Source organism: Bos javanicus, chromosome 11 (genome assembly GCF_032452875.1).
Source record: "Bos javanicus breed banteng chromosome 11, ARS-OSU_banteng_1.0, whole genome shotgun sequence".
NCBI classification, from domain to species: domain Eukaryota; kingdom Metazoa; phylum Chordata; class Mammalia; order Artiodactyla; family Bovidae; genus Bos; species Bos javanicus.
In genome coordinates, this window is record NC_083878.1 from 61,113,050 (window position 1) to 61,136,947 (window position 23,898).

At 36.2% G+C, this 23,898-nt stretch overlaps 1 protein-coding gene across 9 annotated transcripts in view; it reads left to right on the forward strand.

Annotated features, from left to right (window-relative positions):
- The window catches only part of EHBP1 (EH domain binding protein 1), a 386,656-nt gene that overhangs the window by 85,357 nt on the left and 277,401 nt on the right, over positions 1-23,898 (forward strand). For all 9 annotated transcript variants that reach the window (XM_061432759.1, XM_061432760.1, XM_061432765.1 and 6 more), the window contains exons 3-5: positions 4,357-4,414; positions 13,301-13,396; positions 19,119-19,172. In XM_061432759.1, the coding sequence (XP_061288743.1) occupies positions 4,357-4,414; positions 13,301-13,396; positions 19,119-19,172 (208 nt within the window). The remainder of the gene's footprint in view (positions 1-4,356; positions 4,415-13,300; positions 13,397-19,118; positions 19,173-23,898) is intronic.

Below are 23,898 nucleotides of genomic sequence, written 5' to 3' on the forward strand. Positions count from 1 at the left end.
GATAAAACTCTCACAGTTGCTCTATCCCTGGCCTCTTGTGAGCACATAAGTAAATATTTGATGGTTCTTTTCTAGTACAGCATAGATGCTTAAAATATTAATTGTGGTCAACCAGTTGTGTGGTTATTGGTATTCCTCTGTAAGAACAGTAACTCACAGCACAGCTCTTTATTTTAAACATTCTGTGTTACTTTGTCCCTGATAATGTAAAGGGGAGCTGATTTCTTGTGTGTGTGTGTGTGTGTGTTGCTCAGTCATCTCTGACTCTCTGCGTCCCAGTAGATTGTAGCCCACCAGGCTCCTCTGTCCATGGAATTCTCCAGGCAAGAATACTGGAGTGGGTTGCCATTGGACATAACTTGGAATCACAAAAAAGTTTATTCATCTCTGGGGGCATTCTCAAATAAGTAACTTATGTTCTATTTACATTCTTGGGACTTCAGGGATGTAGGTTAGGAGACCACCCTTCCTGACTTTCTTATTTTACAGTAAGAGGCTTCCATATTCTGAAACATGAGATCAGAATGGGTGGAGGAGAGGAAGGTGCTGAGAGGCCAGGTTGGAAGGAGGCAGCAAGCAGTGCAGGTAGCACTAGGATGATATCGGGAAGGGGGTCACCCTTGTTGCCATCCCAGCATCACGCCTCACTATTTCAAATCAGGAGTGTGGGGATTGCTTACTACTCTCCCTGCAAAAGAATGGTTTTCGACCTTAGCTGGGCATAACAATCAACTGTGAAATTTTTAAAAGTCTACATACCAGGCCTGACATTTAAATGTGATTCTCTAGCAGTGGAACCTAGATATCAATATTAAAAAAGCTTCCCAAGAGGTTCCAATGTGCATCCAAGGTGAAGATGCCTGCAAAGCTCAAATAAGCTGCAGATTCTCTCATTTAGTAGTGAATGTACATAGAGCCTCAGCTTTGTACCAGATTCTTATTAGTTGCTAGAAATAGAAAAATAAATAAGATATGGTTGACAAAGGAATACAATCTAGTCGAGGAGATAGAAATAATAACAAATAATGTAATAGAAAGCATGAAGTGAAAAAGAGAAAACTGTTAGTCACTCAGTTGTGTCCAACTCTTTGCAACCCCTTGGACTGTAGTCTACTAGGCTCCTCTGTCATTGGAATTCTCCAGGCAAGAATATTGGAGTGGGTTGTTGTTGTACTGCTGTTCAGTCGCTCAGCCATGTCCTACTCTTTGAGACCCCACGGACTGCAGCACACCAGGCTTCTCTGTCCTTCACTATCTCCTGGAATTTGCTCAAACTCAGGTCCATTGAGTCAGTGATGTTATCTAACCATCCATCCATGCTGCCCGCTTCTTTGCCTTCAATCTTTCCCAGCGTCAGGGTCTTTTCCAATGAATCGGCTCTTTGCAGTGCAGTTCAGTTCAGTTGCTCAGTCTTGTCCAGCTCTTTGCAACCCCATGAACTGCAGCACGCCAGGCTTCCCTGTCCATCACCAACTCCTGGAGCCTACTTAAACTCATTGCATCAGTCCGTTGCATCAGTGATGCCATTCAACCATCTCATCCTCTGTCGTCCCCTTCTCCTGCCTCCAATCTTTCCCAGCATCAGGGTCTTTTCCAATGAGTTGGTTCTTCGCATCAGGTGGCCAAAGTATTGGAGTTTCAGCTTCAGCATCAGTCCTTCCCAATGAATATTCAGGGTTGATTTCCTTTAGGATTGACTTGTTTGGTCTCCTCCCTGTCCAGGGGACTCTCAAGAGACTTTTCCAGCACCACAATTTGAGGGCATCCGTTCTTTGGTACTCAGCCTTTTTTATGGTCCAACTCTCACATCTGTACATGACTACTGGAAAAACCATAGCTTTGACTATATGGACCTTTGTTGGCAAAGTGATGTCTCTGCTTTTTAATATCCTGTCTAGGTTTGCTATAGCTTTTCTTCCAAGAAGTAAACATCTTTTAATTTCCTGGCTGTAGTGACTGTGCACATTGATTTTGGAACCCAAGAGAATAGATTGTCACTATTTCCATTTTTTCCTCATCTATTTGCCATAAAGTGATGGAACTGATGCTATGAGCTTAATTTTTTGAAAATGTTGAGTTTTAAGCCAGCTTTTTCACTCTTCCTTTTCACCCTCATCAAGAAGCTCTTTAGTTCCTGCCATTAGAGTGATATCATCTGCTTATGATTTTGAATTATTGGAGTGTGTGGCCATTCCCTTCTCCAGGGGATCTTCCCAACCCGGGAATCGAACCTTGGTTTCCCGCATTGCAGGCAGATTCTTTACCATCTGAGCCACCAGCTGAGCCCATAATACAGGGCATATAACATATTAAAATAGAGGTGTTTAGAGTGTTAATGGAAATACAGGTAGAAGAAGCAAATTAACTTTGCCTGAGGTTGAGGATATGGGTTAAAGTGGGAATGAAATGAGAAACGGTCAGGTTTTCGTAGAGAAAGTGATGAATTAAGCGTTTATCAGATAGAAAAAGAGAAAAGAGGAAGTTAAAGAAAAAAAGATTTTAAACATGCAAAGATGGGAAGAGATTGAATAAATGTTCAGGGATTGGTTGGAAAGCAAGATGCCTTTGAGGTATTTGTAGGTTTTGCAGCTGGCAAATCAGAGTCAGGTGATGAGGTGCCTTATAAACCACAGTCAGGAATATGGATGCTATCTTGCATGCTGTGATGTCGAAGGGTCAAATATATACAGGGACTATGTAGATCATCTGAAGAATGAAGCTGGTCAGGTGGAAAGAAGTTGATAGTGTTGGAGGCTTTAGTAATCTTGATAGCATGGAACTTGTTTGAAGGCATTTAAGTAGAAATTTTTAAAAATGTTTATTTAGGTTGAGCTAGGTCTTCATTGTGGCATGCATGTGGATTCTAGTTCCCTCACCAGGGACTGAACCTGAGCCCTTTGCATTGGGAGCACGGAGTCTTACCCACTAGACCACCAGGGAAGTCCCAAGAAATGTATTCTAAAGTTTAATTTAAGCTTAAAATAAGGGAACACTATTTAGGTCAAATCTGTCAAATTCAACTTTCAAGTGCCAGTTTGTTGTACCTTCAGTATAAGAGCCCTATTAGAATAGTAAAAAAAAAAAAAAAAATAAGTAAGACTTTTGTACCAATTCTAAAGTAGTATTGCAGAAGTATAATTAAAAGTTGAGGTTGGGCTGGAGATGTGGAGATAAGAACATAGTGGAAAGATCACTGTAGTAATCTTGGATAAGTGTTCCAGCAAGCCACCAATGCCTTCAAACAGGGTGGCTTAACTGTTTGGTTACTCAGTCCCTTTACTGTTAAGCTGCCAGCATTGATCCATACCCTCTGCCCAGCTCTGTTTATCATGTTGCTATATGTACCCCACCACCCATCTCCATGTCTTTGTCCTGTTCTGTTTCTCTCTGTGTTAAACACGGTTTTGTTTCTCCGTTGGTTCATATCCTTAGATGAACACTGATGTTTCATGGAAACTTTCTTCTGTTTCATCTGTAACTTAGAATTTCTGCATCTGGCTGCTGCTCCCAGCATCTCAGGTTGGAAAGACCTATATTTCAGTCTTGTTTCTGCCAGAGCTTTTGATGAGTTTTTTTTAACTTTTCCAGTATATGGTTGTGGCGGTTTAGTTGCACAGTCATGTCCAACTCTTTGCTACCCCATGGACTGTAGCTCACCAGGCTTCTCTGTCCATGGGATTTCTCAGGCAAGCATACTAGAGTGGGTTGCCATTTCCTTCTCTGAGGGATCTTCCCAACGATGAAACTCACATCTCCTGCATTGTAGGCAGTCTTTTGCATTGCAGGCAGGTTCTTTACCATTGTGCCACTAGGGAAAAACCCAGTGTACCCTGGGCTTCTTGCCAGAATGTACTTGCCTATTTTTCAGTACTGTATTATATTCTTGAAGATAGTTGAGATGATTGATTATAAAATGATTTTGAAAATCATTAAGCATTGTTCATAAGATACAGATATGCAAGAGTAGTGTAAACCACAGATTTAAATTATTTTGGAAATATTATTTTTATGCTTATTTTCTCTAAAGTGATAATGTGTTGGAAATATAGTTTTAGATGAGAGATATATATGTGCTTTTTTAAAAAATAGTCTAAGTATTTTATTTTACTTGGTTTGTCCCAATGAATTTACTTGGTAAAGTATTTTTAGAAAAACATGTGGATGAAATATTAGTCATTTAAATTAGATCATGTCTATATTGTGCATCTACCATATTTGAATAATTTATAGAGCTTTATTGTTAGTGTAACCACTCCATGTAATCTAAAGCAGGTGACATTTTTGTTCTTTTAAAGGTGCTAAAACTAAATTTTATTGACTTAAGATAAATTTTACTTAATCTTTCCTGTTTGGCAGGCAACCAGATAAACTGGTGGTAGTTTGGACAAGAAGAAGCCGAAGGAAGTCTTCCAAGGTTTGTCTGTTTTCTAAATTTCTTACCCAAATGTTGAATGTAACTTTTGATCTAATTATTAAGCTGGCCCCAGTGAAGAATATTTTTAAATATTTTTTGATATTTTGGGTTATTCTTATAATCTGCTTTACTAAAATGATTGATTAGGTACTGTATGTAATCTTGGTATTATAGTTCTAAACAGGAGCCAGATACCTGAGTTTTGATTTTGGATTTGGTGGCCTTAAATAACATAATAGTTATTTAACATCTCTGTGCTAGAATATCATAAACTAATGAGTAAATAAAGATCACTTAAAAATTATATCTAGAATTACTTTATTCAGCTTCTAAGAAGATGGAGTTAGGGCACACATAATTAATGATGAGTTATCTGAGTCCATTTGCTAGGTTACAGAAGAGAAGGGGTTGGGTTTTTCAGAAGTTTTAATCTTTTGTTCTTATGGCTTTGTGGGGGAGTGGAGCAGAATTTTTAAATGTTCAATAACAATTTTAGATATTTTTAAAATTCCAGTCTACAGACAAGTAAGATTGAGCATGTGTTTATAGGCACACAATAATTACAAGCATGTTTATTGACTGTTGGTTTCTATGTAAGTAGATTTATGTAAAGAAAAAATTCATTTATTTTACCTGAAATTAAATTTTAATTAAATTTCAGAATTAAAAAATTTGTGAATACTGGTAGTTAATTTTTTTCTTTGCTGAGTATTATTCTATCATGTGAATATATTGCAGTTTGATTATACATCTGTTGATGAAAGTATGGCTTGTTTCTAGTGAGTATTCTGAATATTCACTATTCTGACTAAACTTCTTTTAAACATTACTGTAAAAGTATTTCGGAGAAGGCGATGGCACCCCACTCCAGTACTCTTGCCTGGAATATCCCATGGATGGAGGAGCCTGGTGGGCTGCAGTCCATGGGGTCCTGAAGAGTCGGGCTCAACTGAGCGACTTCACTTTCACTTTTCACTTTCATGCATTGGAGAAGGAAATGGCAACCCACTCCAGTGTTCTCGCCTGGAGAATCCCAGGGACGGGGGAGCCTCGTGGGCTGCCGTCTATGGGGTTGCACAGAGTTGGACACAACTGAAGTGACTCAGCAGCAGCAGCAGCAGTACAAGTATTTTGGGGGACAAACATTTTCTCTTCCACAAATAACTAGGACTAGAATCACTGGGCAATAGGATAGGTACAGTTTTAACTTTCAGCGTACCCCCCAGCAATAGAGGAAAGGTCCAGTTGCTTCACCTAATGAATAGCATCTTCTCCAAAGCATACATATGTAGTTTGGATACAGGGTATTTTGGATCTGTAATATTTTCTTATCTATTTACGCATGAGAAAGGATTCTGAAAATAGACTTAGGGTCTTCTATCAGTTTTTCTGAGTGGGTCTTAAGGTTTTATGGAAAGGAACAATATTAGGTCATCCAGTAAGTATGATAGTGGAACCTGACTATAACTATAAACATTAGACCCTAAATGTTTTTAGCTGTCAACAAAAAGTGATTTCCCTCTTGTAGTAACTAGATACTAATTGTTTTCTTAAAACATTATGAAACATAATGAAATGCTTTAGATTAAAAGTCAATTCAGAATATTCATAGTTGAAATTAAGTATACTTTTAATTTAATTGCATTTTTAAAGTCAGATAACTTTTAGGTCCAGATTCTTTTTTACATCATATTAAATTTTGATCAAATCTAAATGGTGAAATGCAAACATATGAGGTACAGGTTGATTTTTCTCAGAATACAATATTTTCCAGAAGGAACTATTTCTTTTTTTTTTTTTAATTAAACTTATTTATTTTAATTAGAGGCTAATTACTTTACAATATTGTATTGGTTTATTGGACTTATTTTCCAGTTGTGATGCTCCTAATATTTCAGATCCCTTCTGGATATTTTAGAATCATTGTATGTTTCCCTTGAAACATTATAGATGTACTTTTGAAAAGTTATGAGAACTCACAATGTATTAAGCATATTATTGTTGTTATTTAGTCACTCTAGTGATGTCCAGCTCTTTGAGACCCCATGGACTGTAGCCCCACAGGTTCCTCTGTCCATGGGATTTCCCAGGCAAGAGTACTAAAGTGGTTTGCCATTTCCTTCTCCAGGGGATCTTCCTGACCCAGGGATCAAACTCGAGTCTCCTGCATTGCAGGTGGATTCTTTACCATTGAGCCATCAGGGAAGCCCATATGCTATAATAAGCTTACAGGATTCCCTGATGGCTCAGTGGTAAAGAATCTGCCTGAAATTTACATAATGTACATTCATGTATGTGTGAAATGCTGTTTTTATACATTGTATACAACAGCTGAATAAGGATGTAAAAAGCAGTTCCAGAAGCTATAAAAGAAATGATTATGATATTATGTGAAAATTAAACAAATTACTTTTTAGAAAAACTTTGAGGAGCTTGAGATCCATGGCATTTTGGAATTCTTAAAAAAAAAAAAAAAAAAAGCTAGCTTGTCCCTAGCTATTGTTTTTTAAAATTAACTATCAGTTATATTAAATCCAAAGAGTAGAACCATTGTTTTCATTTGAAACACTCTTCTGTTTCTGACATTTTTCCTTTGAAATACACATTTAAAAAAAGTGAAGTCGCTCAGTCGTGTCCGGCTCTTTGCGACCCCATGGGCAGTAGCCTGTACCAGGCTCCTCCATCCATGGGATTTTCTAGGCAAGAGTAGTGGAGTGGGTTGCCATTTCCTTCTCCAGGGAATCTTCCTGACCCAGGGATCGAACCCAGGTCTCCCGCATTGTAGACAGACACTTTACCATCTGAGCCACCATGGAAGTCCTGAAATACACATTATTTGCTGCTAAGTCCCATTGAAATCACTTACAGGGAAAATAGATCTCTACAACCATTGGGCAGAAAATAGTCTGGTTTTTACTTTTAGGTTTGTTTCTGGAAAGAGTTTAAACTACACAGTAATTCATTCTCTTTGGTCTTGTGTATAGCTTAATATTTATCTTGCCTGTTTCTGAATATATCTACCTTTTAAAAATTATTTTATTGAAGTATGGTTGGTTATCTACCTTTTTTATATTGGTGGATTGAAACTTATAACTGATACCCAGATAACGGATTAGACAGAAAAATGATAAGGCACATTGCCTTATTTGATATAAAGTTTAGTTCTCAGTGTTTTGCTCACTTTCTTTGGATACATGTCTATTTTTGTAATTAAATATAAAAGAACCCATTGCAGAATCATTTTTTATTGAGAGAATAATTACAAAATAATTACCATGGGTAATTATCACAATAGGCAGTTTTCCTACCTCTTATCTTCAAGTCATGGCATTTATAGCAAAGATATTTTTGGGCAGCAGTTGAATTGTATATGCTTAAATAAATTATTTTTCAGTATAGTGTTGGACAAAGGAAGCAGGAAAATTGTAATAGACAAGAAAAGTTATGGCAGAGTAGTCTGTTGCCTTAAACCTAGTTTTCAAACTAGGAATTTAAAGTCACAGAGATGGGAGAATTCCAAAGGGAAAGAAGAGCTTGAAAGTCCTCACCAGCTTTTGGATGGCATTATCACTTCTACTTCCTTGCTATAAGCTGTATTTTTGTTGTTGTTGTTTTAAACTTTTTATTTTGTATTGAAGTATGGCTGATTAACAACATTATGATAGTTTCAAGTGGACAGCAAAGGGACTTAGTCATACGTATACATGTATCCATTCTCTCCCAAACTCCCTTCCCATCAAGACTGCCATGTAACACTGAACAGAGTTCCCTGTGCTATATATATTAAGTCCTTGTTGGCTATGCATTTTTAATATAGCAGTGTGCACCTGTATAGCCTTTAACAATATGCTGTGGTATCATGAAGGGATGGGTGTAGTGGTGGCTCTTTGACTAAGACCATGATGTGGGCAGCTCTAAGACAGCTTTACATGTGACATCCTAAACGTATGCGTAGATGAAGTTTTATAAATTGAAAATCATCAATTTAAAAACTAAATGATAGTTATATTTATTCAGTGAAAAATTTCAGAAGTAACAAGTGAATATTTAGTTCCATATTAGGTTTTTTAGTTACATATCTGTATTTAGTTCCATATTAGGTTTAGGTCTTTTACATAAGGTATGATATGAAATAATTTGAAAATAAGACATCTTATAGAATCGGTATTCAAAATTGATAAATGTTACCTTTTCCCTAGGTCTGCCTTTGCTAAAGGATCTCTGATATGATTAAAAGGTGAAGCAATTTATATGAGTGGAAGTGAATATGGCTTCATCCTTTCTACCATTAACTGTACTAGGATGATGGCAAATAATGAAATAGCCTGCCTTTCTGGACTATATTAAGGAGCTAAATAGCTGTATGTGTTTTATACTGAATTATTTTCTAGGGAAATCTTTTCTATTACTCTGATCAAAAACTGATCAGGATTCCTGTAGTGCTGATGATTGCCAACATGAGGTACTTTTTAAAAATAAAGTTCCTAAGAACCTAAAGTACTGTCTCCATGGATCTGTACAATTAGGTGTTTAGTACCACAGCTGTTTTTAGTTGCCTGTGTTAGACTTTTCATTCTTTTTCTAATACATAATAATTAGCTGACATTATGAAGCTGACATTATCAGATACTAAGCTGGACTAATTGATATTGTTACTGTGTCTTAACATAGCTAGTTTGTATAGTCACTACAAAGACCATCAGAAAGCCAGAGCTGACTTAGGTGGACCTTTTCTCTCACTGGGGAGAGTTGCTGGATAGAAAGGCGGCATACCAGCAACTTGGGAACTAGCACCCTTCTATCTCTTTTTATTTAAAAAAAAGAAAAAAGATTTTAGTTTGTTAAGCAGATAGTAGTTTTGTTTGTTCAGCAGTCTAATTACCATTTCTTGATCCTAGACTGAGAATTGAAAGAGATCATTTAGAGGACCAGCATTAGGTAATTACTTAATATCACTGTCTTCTAATTCTACCCAGTTGTTTGTTGGTCTCCACATTCCCTGCTTCTCACACTTTTGATCTCTTTCTCATGCATATAAATGTTAAGACCTTAGGGATTGAATACTATTTTCTTGACTACTGTGTGAATCAGAAATAGAGCTGGCTGTAATGTTGGTTGGGTGAAGAACCCTGAACTTGAAAATCATGGAGCTGGTTCTCCTACAGATTGTTATTATGGGTTCAGGCAAGCCATTTACTCTTTATTGCTTCAGTTTCATTATCTGTACCTGATTAGATTTCCTAAGGATATTTTCAGGTCTAAAATTCTTTGATGGTACTTTTTAAAATTCAGAATTGTTCAAATACTATCTTTTCTATTGTCGCTAATAAGAAAAATTCAATTATTATAGTCTTTTTCAATGTATGGGGAGACTATGAAAATATAATTATGGGAAGTTTGAAGAGACTAGAGAAATAGCTTGATCTGTTGTTAGAGTACATGAGAATTACAGTTGTCACAAATCTTCAGAATTAAGTATGTAGACTATATAGAGAGGAGTTCTAATTAGAGATTATCTAAGATGGCAGCAATTTACTTTTCAAAATTCAGATTGTTTACTCTGTGGGGTTGTTTTCTAGGACTGTCAACAGGCATAGAAATAAGGCAGGGGAATAGAAGAATCTCTGGAGACGTTTTTTAATCAACAAAACTCCGTTCTTTACCACTGGCTGTGGTGTGCTAAGTCTCTATTTTTTATTAAGTATAGTTGACTTACAATATTCTGCTGGTGTTTTAACCAACAAGGTATGATAAGATTTACATGGACGTACGTTTCTGTGATCTTGATCACTTCTCAGTTCCACTTCCTGGATTCAAATCCAGTTTCTGCCACTTGCTTGCTGTGTGGTCTTGGTCAAGTCTGTGTCTCAGTGTCCTCAGATATCCTCTCAGGTGTGTTAAACCTGCTCCCTGACATGCGTCTGCACTCAAGTACTCTAACTTCTTTTCTATTATTACTGAAGAATGATCTGTGCTCCCAGCACAAGCCAGTCTGTCTCCTTTCATACTGTTAAAGACATGACTCTAGCAATTATTTCTCTTCTGCATCATTAAAATTTCCCTTTCAACTGAGTGTTTCCCATCACCCTAAAAATATTTCTGTCTTAAAAAATTCTGGCCTGACAATATTTCTCAGACTAGCACTAACCTATTTCTCTCTTTCTCTTTCAGCAAAATAGCCCAGAGAAGTTGAATGTGCTTGCTAGCTTCAGTGTCTATCTTCCTATTCTTTCTTGAACCCATGCTGATCCAGTCAGGTGTTTACCTACCCTCACCACTCCACTGAAACAGCTCTTGTGAAGTCAGTAATGGCTTTGGCTTTGTTAAATCCAGGGATCGTTTTCCAGACCTCATCCTCTTGACCTGTTACCAAGATTTGGCACAGATAATTGTTCGTGTCTCCTTAAAATATTTTCTCCACTAGACTTTCAGAATAACCACTTGCCTCTGGTTTTCCTTCTATTTACTGACCTTTCTTTACTGATTCCTCCACATTTCCTGGACCTGTTATTGTTGTGCTCCAAAGTTCAGTTCTTGAACCTTTATTTTCTCCCTCTTTCTCTGTTTCCCTTCCTCCCTCCTGTCACTCCCTTGGGATTACATCCACCCTTAAGCTTTAAGTATCACCTGTATGCTGATGATTCCCAAATTTATAACTCCAGGCAGGTATATCCAGCTGCCTAGTTAAACAGCTACACTTGAATATCTAATAGACACCTTAGATTTAATGTGTATAAAATCACGTTTCTAATCTGATTTTCCAAACCTGATCCTTCTGCAGTTTTATCTGTTAATAGCAATTCCTATTTTGTACTTGCTCAAGGGCAAAAGCCATACAGTCATCCTTGGCTACTTTCTTTCATACAGTCAGACAGAAAATCTTATTGATTCTGTCTTAAAAATAAAAAAATAAATAAAAATAAATCTGATCATTTCATACCACTTTTATACCACCCTAAGCCAATTCACCATCAACTCTCCTTGGGATTATTGCATAGCTTCTTTATTGTCTCCCTGTTTCCTCTCTTACACCTGGTTGTTGTTGTTCAGTCACTCAGTCATGTCCAGCTCTTTGCGACCCCATGGACTGCAGCACGCCAGGCTCCCCTGTCCTTCACTGTTTCTCCTGGAGTTTGCTCAAACATCTGGAGTCTATTCTGAATAGATTTGCTAGAGCTAAAAAAATGCAACTTGGATCATCATTCTTCTGTTAAAATCCTCCAGTGGCTTCTCATCTCTCTCAAATTACAAGCCAGAATCTTTGGATGGCCTGCTCGAACCTTGTATGACTGGACCCTCCATGATTTCCCTAGTCTTGTCTTCTGCTGCTCTTCTCTTTAACCACTCTGCCCCAGTCACACTGGCCTTGTTGTTATCTGACTGCTTCAGCACCTTTCCAGTTGCTGGTCCATCTCCCTAGAAAACTCTTCCCATGTTTAAATGATCTGATTCGCCTCCTGTGGTCTGTTCTTGTCACCTTCTCAAGGCTACTTTTCTCTGATTTGTTGTTGTTAAATTGCTCAAGCTGTGTCCAACTCTTTGCAATCCCATGGACTGCAGCATGCTAGGCTTCTGTGTACTTCATTGTCTCCTGGAGTTTGCTCAGAGTCATGGAGTTGATGATGCCATCCAATATCTCATCCTTTGTCAACCCCTTCTCTTTCTGCTCTCAATCTTTCTTAGCATTGAGGTCTTTTCCAATTAGTTGGCTATTCGCATCAGGTGGCCAAAGTATTAGAGCTTCAGTTTCAGCATCAGTCCTTCCAATAAGTATTCAGGGTTGATTTCCTTTAAGATCGACGAGTTTGATCTCCTTGCTGTCCAAGGGACTCTCAAGAGTATTCTCCAGCACCACAGTTTGAAGGCATCAGTTCTTCGGCGCTCAGCCTTTTTTTATTGTCCAGCTCTCATATCCGTACATGACTACTGGAAAAACCATGAAGATGAAGAAGTGAAGTCGCTCAGTCGTGTCCGACTCTTTGCGACCCCATGGACTGTAGCCTACCAGGCTTCTCTGTCCATGGGATTTTCCAGACAAAAGTACTGGAGTGGATTGCCATTTCCCTCTCCAAGGGATCTTCCCACCCCAGGGATTGAACCTGGGTCTCCCGCATTGTAGACAGACGCTTTACGCTTTGACTAAATGGACCTTTGTAGGCAAAGTAATGTCTCTGCTTTTTAAAACACTGTCTAGGTTTGTCATTGCTTTTCTTTCAAGCAACAAGTGTGTTTTAATTTCATGGCTTCAGTCACTGTCCACAGTTATTTTGGAGTCCAAGAAAATAAAGTTTGTCACTATTTCTATTGTTTCCCCACCTGTTTGAATTTGCCTTTAAGTTCTGAGATCACAAAATAATTTTTAAAATATTTCTCCTGAGAAGATTTTTCTTAAATTTGAAATAGCTTTTGAAAATATGATGCTCTCATTTTTCTATTTTCATGTGTGTGTGTGTAGGAGAGGGTAAATGTTTGTTTACAGATAGTAATCTGTAGCTTACATGTGATATAACTGTCATGAGTAAGTGTTAGTTGCTCAGTTTTGTCCAACTATTTGCAACCCTGTGTACTGTAGCCCACCAGGCTCCTCTATCCATGGAATTCTCCAGGCAAGAATACTAGAGTAGGTGGCTATTTCCTCCTCTAGGAGATCTTGCTGACCAAGGGATTGAACCCAGGTCTCCTGCACTGCAGGCAGATTCTTTATCGTCTGAGCCACCAACTGTCATGGTCCAAGTTTGATGCTTGAAAAGTTCTATTTGACTAATCATTTTTGTTTTAGGGAAATAGATCTAATGGATAGGTAAATAGGGTCAATATATCTTTGCAAATTATTAATATTGCATTTTCTGTACTTCAAGTTGAAGACATTTTGGTTTTTTTTGGTAGGCTCATAGCTGGCAGCCTGGAATAAAAAATCCTTACCGTGGTGTTGTTGTATGGCCTGTTCCTGAAAACATTGAAATCACTGTGACACTTTTTAAGGTAAGTTCCATTTTTATAGGTTATAGGATTTACTGTGCAGTCATTGTTATAAATGATGGAATATTTCAGTATTCACTGTTCGACACACTTGAGTCCTTAATGAGCAGTAAGAACCTTAATATGCATTATTTTTAGAGATGTAGCAATTTATAACAATACAAGGTATTTCATGGTGTATAAAGTCCAAATAATATGAGAGTCTTTTTGAACTTATTCCAGTTAAAATCAACTGGAACATTTCTTTTATTGCTTCCTACATTCTACCCACAGGAAAATTTAAAGTGCTTTTTCTGTGGAAAACTGAGGTTTGTGGAATTCTTGTCCTGGAGTCTCATTTTGTTAGCCTTGTTTGACTAAAAACTAGATGTGTTTTAAAATTGATATATGGTATTTTATTAAAGTTAATATAGGAAGGTAAATTTAAAATGGATTTTTGATAAATATTTTATTGATATTGATAGCTTATAAATACTATAGCTTAAAATAAAAATTCTGGTAATAAACTGAAAGTCCAGATCCAAAAAACATAGCTGTTTGTATATCTTACTTTTTTATATATGTTTTTTCTTGAATGTCTTCTCTATTTCTTAACGTTCTAAATAGTCCTCACACATATGAAAACTAAGCACTAGAATAATTACTTTCCCAACCAATTTCTTACCTACTCAAAAAAAAAAAAAAATGATGGGGACAAATATGTCTCAGCTTCAGCCTTCTTAGAAGTGGTGCATAGGAAACAAATGCTTTATTTCTTCTTTGAATCATTCCAATCATGTTGACTTTACTTTTGCAAAAGGATAGAATGAAGGAGGACATTTAGTTGAGCATAATTTAGTAACATAAACTTGTGACAATCCACTAAATACTATAAGATATGACATCTAAGTAGAACAAATTTATATGGCTTCAAGTGTGAAATCACTGTGTAAAAAGGTACTTTTGATTTTGTATTTCAGTATATTAATTGATGTGCTCTGGAACTACTGAAGAGATCAATAGAACAAAGCAGTATAATGAATGTTAATGTACTAACCCATCAATGAGACACTACTTTCAAATGCTCTGTGTTTCATAGATATTCTATTTTATGAAAGATTCTTAACACTTTATGTGTGTTTTACAGTTGTAATACTATTGTTATTGACATTATAACATCACATGATTATGCATATCATTTATACACTGTTGGCCCAGGGAGAAATAAGGCATGAGGTTGTAGCTCCTCTTCCTTTTTTTTCAGGAAAGATCAGAATCATCCTATTACCCTTCAGTCAGCTATCGTAAAAGCCTGTTATTAATCCCCCACCCTTCCCCATCCATACCTCTTCTGTATGTGTTAGTCACTCAGTCGTGTCCAACTCTTTGTGAGTCCCTGGACTGTGGCCCACCAGGCTTCTCTGTCCATGGAATTCTCCAGGCAAGAATAATAGAGTGGGTTGCCATTTCTTCCTCCAGGGGATCTTCCTGATTCAGGGCTCGAACCCAGGTATCCCGCATTGCAGGCAGATTCTTTACTTTTTGAGCTACCTTGGAAGCTCCTACCTCTCCTACTAAAGTGATGTAGTAAGTTTGGTAGTTAACAACAATACCTTTAGAGTACTATTTCATTTAATTCTCAAAGTAACCCTGAAGTTCTAGAATTGTTTCCATTGTACTGATAAGGAAACTAAGACTAAAGGGGAAGGTAACTTGCCCTGTCACACTGTGATTTAGCCCTGGGGTGTGGTTGTTGTGTGTTTGGTTTTGGGTTTGTTTTACATAGCATGGCCTATTCTGTAGTAAATACCACTCTGAATATAGATTACCACGGCAGAATCTGTGACATGCTTGAGGAAAACTTTTAAGTAATCTTCTGTGTTTTGATTTAGTCTGTTTTTATTGTTAAAGTAAATGAATGGACATAGTTACACAACTTTTATAAAAATGACGATAGACAACAAGGGGTTAGAAGAGAGCTGATAAATGGTTGACAGCTATGTGTTTGGGCAAAGAATATGCACTAACTGAGTGATTTTGTGTTGAAAGTGGCTGTTGAAATGTATTACTTGGAGGATTAGGAGGTAAGTAGTTTTCAAGTACTAATGAGAATGTTCAGCAAATCCTATCACTGAACTTTTATGTCTTTTAAATGTTAGTCTGTAGGGAAATAAATACTCCCTCCTTCCCAGTTTGCTGTATTACACATTTCTCTTCAGTGAATATCTTTAAATATCTTTGTCTTCCTGGCTCCATATCTTCCCAGAGTTGTAATAGAAGAACCAAAAAGTAAACAAAACAAAATAGCTTTTCATTCTCTCATATTAATTTTTGATTCTTGTTTTTGAACAGCATTTTAAAATATTCAAGTGGAAAGCTTTTTCATATTTCCCCCTTTCTTTTACTTATATTAAAGTCTCACAATTTACTTAATCCTGAAATTTGCAAAATAGGAAAGAACTGCTCGTATTCACAGAGGTATGTTCATAGACAAAGTGCTTTTAAAAAAAGTTATCAAGAAGTTTCACTTTTCTATGGCTTAAGCAGAAATTAATTCTTTAGCCTGCACGCTTGATTTTGAAAGTTTAATTAGCTTGAAAATAGCTATTTCTGGTAAATGAAAAAAAGCCCCTTTTAGGGTTGAGAAGGGAAATGGCTCTTTAAGCTGTTTCACTTTTTCTCTTTAGTTCAATGGTGATAAAAGAGACACTAGAGGATAGAGAACAGGATGTAAAGAAGACTTAATTGATTCAAGGTGGGAGCAACTTTCATTACTAATGTTTTTGTTTAGTCAATAACATAATTAATGAGTTTTGTAGATATACCATTTTAAAGTAACTTGAAAATGAACATTATTGTTGCTCCTTTACATCTTTTTAGTGACTTTGCCTTATCAGATGTGACCCTTGGCCCCATTAAAATTATTCTGTTATGGGTAATATTTATCTGTGTTTCTAAAAAATGTTTTTATCAATTTTGAGAATTAATGTATATCATATATAAGGTGCAATTCAATATTTGTTAAGTTTCAAGGCATATCTTCATTAATTCATTAATCAAGTTTTCTTGAGAAACTACCATATTCCAGGTACTTTTCTAGGTCCCTAGGAACACAGAGATAAAACTGAACTAACTACATGGCTAAAAGTCAGACAGACCTAAAATTGGCACGTAATTTTAACACTTATTTGTGGGAAGTTACATCTTTTAGGTCTCAGTTTTCTGTTCTTTTAACTAGGAACAAAAAGGATACCTATTTCATAAGTAGTTGTGATGATTAAAACTCTTAACACAATGACTGAGGCAGAGTGTGTGCTTTGCAAACATTTTGTATTATCACTGATACCACTACTATTGGAGCTTCTCTGGTGGGTTAGACAGTAAAGAATCTGCCCGCAATGCAGGAGACCTGGGTTCAGTCCCTGGATTGGGAAGATCCTCTGGAGGTGGAAATGGTAACCCACTCCAGTATTCTTGCCTGGAGAATTTCATGGACAGAGGTGCCTGGCGGGCTACAGTCCATGGGATCACAAAGAGTTGAACATGACTGAGCAAACACACACACACACACACACACACACACACACACACTACTATTAATTGTAAAAGTTGCACTAGAGCTAGGCTACATTCTTCAACAGTGGTGTGGGTGTGGGGCAAGCAGAAAGGGTAGTAATGTATCTTTTTCCTAAGCATTGTGTCACACTATTACTCGGTCTCTAAAGTAGCACTATTTGGGTCCTAAATCTCTCATGAAAAAAATCCTTTAATCTTTATTTACAGTAGTCATTCTCCATAAACCTCCACAAACCTGGGCAGGGCCAGGCTGGGGAAATAAGTATCGAGTAGAGTCTTCTACCTCTTTTTCCTTTCTACCCTTTCCTGCCTGTCCCTGCCCATCACCACCAAATAAACTCCTTTTTGGCAGGTCTTTATAATATCTGTGTGGATTTACACTGTGTGGATTTGTCATAGTTGCCTTAAGACAGCTCAGAATCAGCTAGTCACCATATTTTTAAGGTAGAAAAATAAACAAAAATGAAGTAATGAAGGAATTTGAAATTTATCCCATAGGTTGTAGGGATCATTGAAAAACTCTTAGTTGGTACTTACATGGTCAGAACTGTGGTTTAGGAGAATTAATCTGTGTACAAGATTAATTGGAGAGCAGAGAGACTGAGAGTGCTGCGGTTACTTTTATCTTGAAATAGCCTAGGCACAAAGTGATGAGGACCCAAACACAGCTGTGGCAGTAGAAACTGAAGGTTAATAATAGACTATAGTGGAATCAGTCATGAATAAGGCGCTTCCCTATGAGAAGCATGTGGTCCATGAGACACAGTAGGGGAATAGCATTTATTTGCACATACTCTCACTGTCAGTACCTCCATCCCTCCCCCACCGCTAAAACATGAAGTTGAACTTGAATAAGTTAAATGCACTTACGACGCTACTCCACTGCTTTTCCTTTTATGTCTTAAAATCTGTTGCCTTTCACCTTTACTTATTTTAGTATCTGTGGAAATCCCACCTTGTCTAAATGCTTCCTCACTCGTAAAGCTTTTCCTGTTCCTTCCTCTAAGAAATGTATTGTCTTCTAATCTCTAGTAAAACCATGTATTTCATTCATCATCTATGTATTTAGATTAGTTGTGTTTGTCTTTGAAAGCAAGGACAACTGTGTTTGAATCCGTATAACGCCTCTGTAATTCCTTATATAGTAAGTAGCCAATAAATATTTGTCAAATACTTGGTTAAAGTCTGACTCATTTAGAAAAAAAGCTGCGTTTGGTTGTAGGATCTGTTACCCTTTCTCAGGCCTCTGGTAATGGAGGGCAGATGAGGGTATCAACGTCAGATTTGTCATTTTGTGTAGGTTATGAAGTTCTTTGCAGTACTTTGAAATTCCAAATGTTTATAATATGTAACCTCTGCACCAAGAAAACCTTGCCTCAAGTAATGCTTTGAGTTCAGAATACTTAGAGGTATAAAAATAAGGATATCAGTATCTTAATAAATGAGCCTGGTGGGCTACAGTCCACGGGGTCACAGAGTCAGACATGACTGACTGACTGAACACTGCACAAAAAGTGCTTTTTAATAGTTCACTCACCAAGTTATCTGTCCCCGGGTTTCTTTTTTAAATTAATTTTTATTGAGGTATAGATTATTTACAATGTTGTATTAGTTTCTGCTGTACAGCAAACTGAATCAGTCATACATACACGTGAAGTCACTCTTTCAGATTCTATTCCTATATAGACCATTATAGAGTATTGCTTAGAGCTACCTGTGCGTATTAGTTATCTATTTTATATATAGTGGTGTGTGTATGTCAGTCTCAATCTTCCAATTTATCCCTCCCTTCTTTTTCCCCTTGGTAAGCATAAGTTTGTTTTCTGTCTCTTTGATTCTGTTTCTGTTTTGTAAATAGGTTCATTTGTACCACTTTTTAAAATTCCATGTATAACCTCTGTCATAAAATATTTTTATGGTTTCCTTTTGTCTTGTTTTATGCAATGATGGAAAATAATGATATGTATTAACCTAAGTAAGAGAATTTCTTAATAAAAATAATGTTTTAAATTTAGATAAATTATGAAAGTTTCTTAAAAGCAGACCATTCTGCCCCTTCCTTTTTTGTAAGTTGGTAAAAGCTAATATCAAGGCTGCTTGTGTATTTTCCTAATTGAATTGACTGGATTAAAAAAATGTATTTCAACTTTATATTTTACTTTTGTTACAGGATCCCCATGCAGAGGAATTTGAAGATAAAGAGTGGACATTTGTCATAGAAAATGTAAGCTAATTGTAAATTCTGTCACCTTTCATACTTTTAACTATATACATTACTAAGGGGCATTTTGGTGGCAGAAGAAATGTTGCTTTATAAAAAATTAGTGATTTGTAGCTTTTAGAATTTTTTAAGTGAAATAATAACCAGTAGAATTATTTGTGAACATTGAGTCAGCCAAAAATTTCCTTTAGGTTTTTCTGTAAGATGTTATGGAAAAACCCAAATGAACTTTTTGGCCAATATTTTTGTTAAAAACATAAAAGTAAAACTACTCATTGATACTGAATTATGTATATGCTCTATGTATTCTGTTGGGAGTTTGAGGGAAGGATTGTGTCTTATTCATCTTTTTATCTATTTAGCATCTGACATGGTGCTTCTGACATAACATAAATGCTCTTTTAAACATTTGTTGAATGAAATTATGAATGATCTTAGAAATATTTGAAAATAAACTATATGCTTTAACTCTTTGGGTTGAAGGATTCTCAAGTAGTACTTTAATAATCATTTTCAATTAGTTTGCATTTTATGATGGAGTCCCAGGTGACTTGTAGGAAGATAGTAGTTGTTTAATGAATGTTTATTAAATGGAGATTAGGGAAGACAGGCAATGAAACTATGTGTGGGTTCTGAAGTCTGAGAGACAGATTGCAAGCCCTAGATCTTCCATTTATAAGCTCTGATTATGATAAGTTTCTTAACTTCTCAGCAGTCAATTTATAGGGTTGTGATGATTAAATAATTTCAATGAATATTAGCTTTTATCATTGTCATTGACATCACTATCATGATCATTATTACAGTTGTAAAATATATTTGTAACAGTTTTATAACATGCTTTATAAAACAGCATGTTCTTCCTCTCTGTAAGTGATTTTGTTTTATATTTTAGTGGTAAAAGGAATCTTACACTTTTTTGAACAGTAGCTGGACCATTTTTAGACATAAAGATCTGGGGAGCTTGGGAGGGAGGTCATGTCCAAATACAGTGGAAGGAGTTCTGGTGGCTGGATGTCAAACTAGTGTCATTGTGTTAAAGGTTCACACGTGTTAACAATTCTGACTTTTCTGTAGTGATAGGTTTGAACACTGTAGTTGGAGTAACGTTGAGGTTTTGAAAACAGACAAACTTACATTTCTTGAAATTTGTTACAGCCTCAAAAATCTAGCTTTCATTGAGTTAAAATCTTCTCCCCAATGGATGGTTTTAACGGTTTTCAATATTTATGGCTCTGTTATATAGCTATGTTAACTTGATGTACTAAAGAATTAGCCTGTTAATTTCGGGTTGTAAGTAATAGTAGATGTAAACAATAACTTTATATTTGTTTAGAAAGGTGTTCTTATCATACATCTGATTAATCTTAGAATAGAGGCACAGTAGTTCTAAATTTCTGAGAAATAGATTATAAGCTGTTACTGAAAGACACAACTATTAAAAAAAGCTATATGCCACAGATTAGGTTTGGATGCAAAGTACATTCAAATCTATAGAATTTTAGGAAAAATCTTTTAAGTTCTGTATTATATATTTTATAAAAATATTTTAAAAATCAATGGAGAAATACTGGGCTTCCCTGGTAGCTCAGCTGGTGAAGAATCTGCCTGCAATGCAGGAGACCCCAGTTTGATTCCTGGGTCGGGAAGATCCCCAGGAGAAGGGATAGGCTACCCACAGTATTCTTGGACTTTCCTGGTGGCTCAGATGGTAAAGAATCTGCCTGTAATGCAGGAGATCAAGGTTCAATCTCTGGGTTGGGAAGATCCCCTGGAGGAGGGCTTGGCAACCCACATCAATATTCTTGCCTAGACAATCCTTATGGGCAGAGGAGCCTGGCAGGCTACAATCCCTGGGATCACAAAGAGTTGGACACAACTGAGCGACTAAGCACAGCACAGAAAAATACTAAAATTAAGACAGTGAGATTTAAATGGATCATGAGATAAAAAGTTATATTTTGAATCATCCTTTCCATATTGGAGTATATGTTTCTCAAGTTGAAGAGTATATTTATATCCATTTTATGAAAAATATATATAAGCTCAGAAGCTTATTTAGCTGATTTGCCTATTTATTGCTAAAGTGATTGAAGAGGGGATGGCCATAGTAGGAAAATGGAAAATAAAATACATTAGCATTTCTTCTCTCCTAGTGTTTATTGCTAAATTAGATTCATAAAAATCTAATAAAAATAATATAGGTGACTTTTAACTATTATTCATATTGTTTAAAAACTTTATAAAACCATTATTTTAATTGAACTGTTTACTGGAGATTAAATTTTCCTGTGTCATCAGAAAATTTTGGAGACCTTACTCTGAGTTATGTCGTGGAGAGAACACTGCATTTGTAGAGTTTTCCAGGCATCATTATGCTTTTTAATAGATGAAAGATTTTCTGACTTCTTGTCATTCTGCCTCCTTATTTGAAAAAAATGCATTTTCCTTTCTCCCATATCCTAGTGTAGAGAAGACATGAACTTTGGATTGGTTAGAATTGTGTATAAATCCTGATGTGCCTTCAAAGCTGGTGACCTTGAGATTATTTCCCAGGGCTTAATTTCTTCATCTATAAAATGAAAGGTTTCTACTAAATCATCTCATAGGGATTTTCTAGGTCCATAACTTTGTTTCCGTAAATAGGAATATTTTTAAAAACTTTTTTGAATATTATCTCTTTATTGATCAAATTTTTTTGTTTTCAAGTTCATGGGGAATGAAATATTTAAAAGTTATCTAGCATGTCATTTTGGAATCAGTTAATAACTCCCTAATTTATATCTTTCTTTAAAAGTCAATATTGGCATATATATTCAGTATTTTCTATATGTTTTTATTTCTGGAATGAATTGGGAGTTTTTTGCAAGTTTCCTATTCTGAACTTTTTTAGCACAACAGTTCCTTCCCCCTACTCTTGTTGCTATAATAGTCATTTCCTATGCCATATTAGAAAGAAAGAAATAAAATTGAATTGTGGTTTCAACTCCCTTTATGCAAAAGAAGATACTGGCTTTTCTAGTAGAAACCTAATTTCTCAGCCGTAGGTATTAAAAAAACAAAAAACAAAAATCACCATATTTAAAGAGATGGTCAAAATTTAGGGGACTCTAGGTGCTGAAGAGCTAATGTGAAGTTAAGTAAAATTATTCAGCATGTGGGAGGAACACACAATTCCTCAGTTATTAATCATGGTGACAGCAAAAATAATGATGACTGCTAGGAACCTAGTGCAAGAAATAACGAATAGTTTATTAGATGAATTCATGATTTTTTTTATTATTAACTTTTACCTGTTTTTACAGTTTTTTTTTTTTTAAGAGACATTTATGGGATTTGACCTATTTGACTAGCATAGTGTATATTTTTTAAAAGTTTAAACAGAAAAAGGTAAATATTAAATGTATCCATTATTTACTTTCATAGGTTAAAGTTACCAGACTTCTTAAGTATGGTGAAATTGTTTTACTCTTAATTCACGGGAAAAAGCATGAATGCTCATGTTGTGACTAAACTCTTTTAAAATGCATCAACTTAACGGAGAACATAACTAATTTACATACTTTAAATTAAGACAGCCATGATAAATAATGAACTATTTACTGTGAAAGAATGAGTTTATATAATTAAACCTAAAACAAAACAAAAGAAAGTGGTATATTCTCACCTAGAAGATAGACTAGAATTGGGCATGTGTGTTATGTTCTGGAAAAACCTAGGTCAGTTTTCTGAGGTGCTAACAGGGCTCTTGCTTAGCTAAGTAAATTTAATAGGGGAGAAGTTCTACTCCATTTATTTCTGTATCCTCTAAAATTTTTATTATATAACACCTTCTGTGCAGTAGGTGCTCCATTTATGTTTGGTGAAGGAGTGAGTAAATGAATGATCTAGTCAAATTCAGTATCCTTAAAGGAGTATTCTTTTTAAGAGAGGAATTACAGTAGCATCCATTAACTATATTGAAGAAAAATTTAAAAAGTAGACTCTAGTGACAGTGAGATAGTATATGAAGGATCCATATGTCATTACAGTAGAAACTCTTCTCATCAATCTCTACGTAATTTACATGGATTACCTCATACTTTCCATTCGATCCATAAGACATCCTGGTTTTAATCCCACATGTGTCAACATGGTTAGTGGGCTACTCTCTGACATACTTCTACACACTCCTCTCCCAAGTGAGTTGTAAGTTGTTTTTGACCCTTTACAAGACCTCTTATGATACTGGCCTGTTGTTGTAATTATATAATTTAATTAGATATTTCCTCGGCCGGTGACGGAGAAGGCAATGGCACCGCACTCCAGTACTCTTGCCTGGAAAATCCCATGGATGGAGGGGCCTGGAGGGCTGCAGTCCATGGGGTCGCTAGGAGTCGGACACGACTGAGCAACTTCACTTTATTTTTTCACTTTCATGCATTGGAGAAGGAAATGGCAACCCACTCCAGTGTTCTTGCCTGGAGAATCCCAGGGACGGGGAGCCTGGTGGGCTGCTGTCTATGGGGTCGCACAGAGTCGGACACGACTGAAGCGACTTAGCAGCAGCAGCAGCAGGCCAGTGAACTATCAGTTTGAGGAATTATTTCATGAAAACTGTTAAAATGCTTTAGAAAGAGTTGATAGAAGTGAGTTGTTAAAAACTGCTGTCAAATCTGGTGTGGAAATGCAACTGTAAAAAATTGGGGAAAAATTTACGAAAATCTGAAAGGATTTTTGCATTCAGATA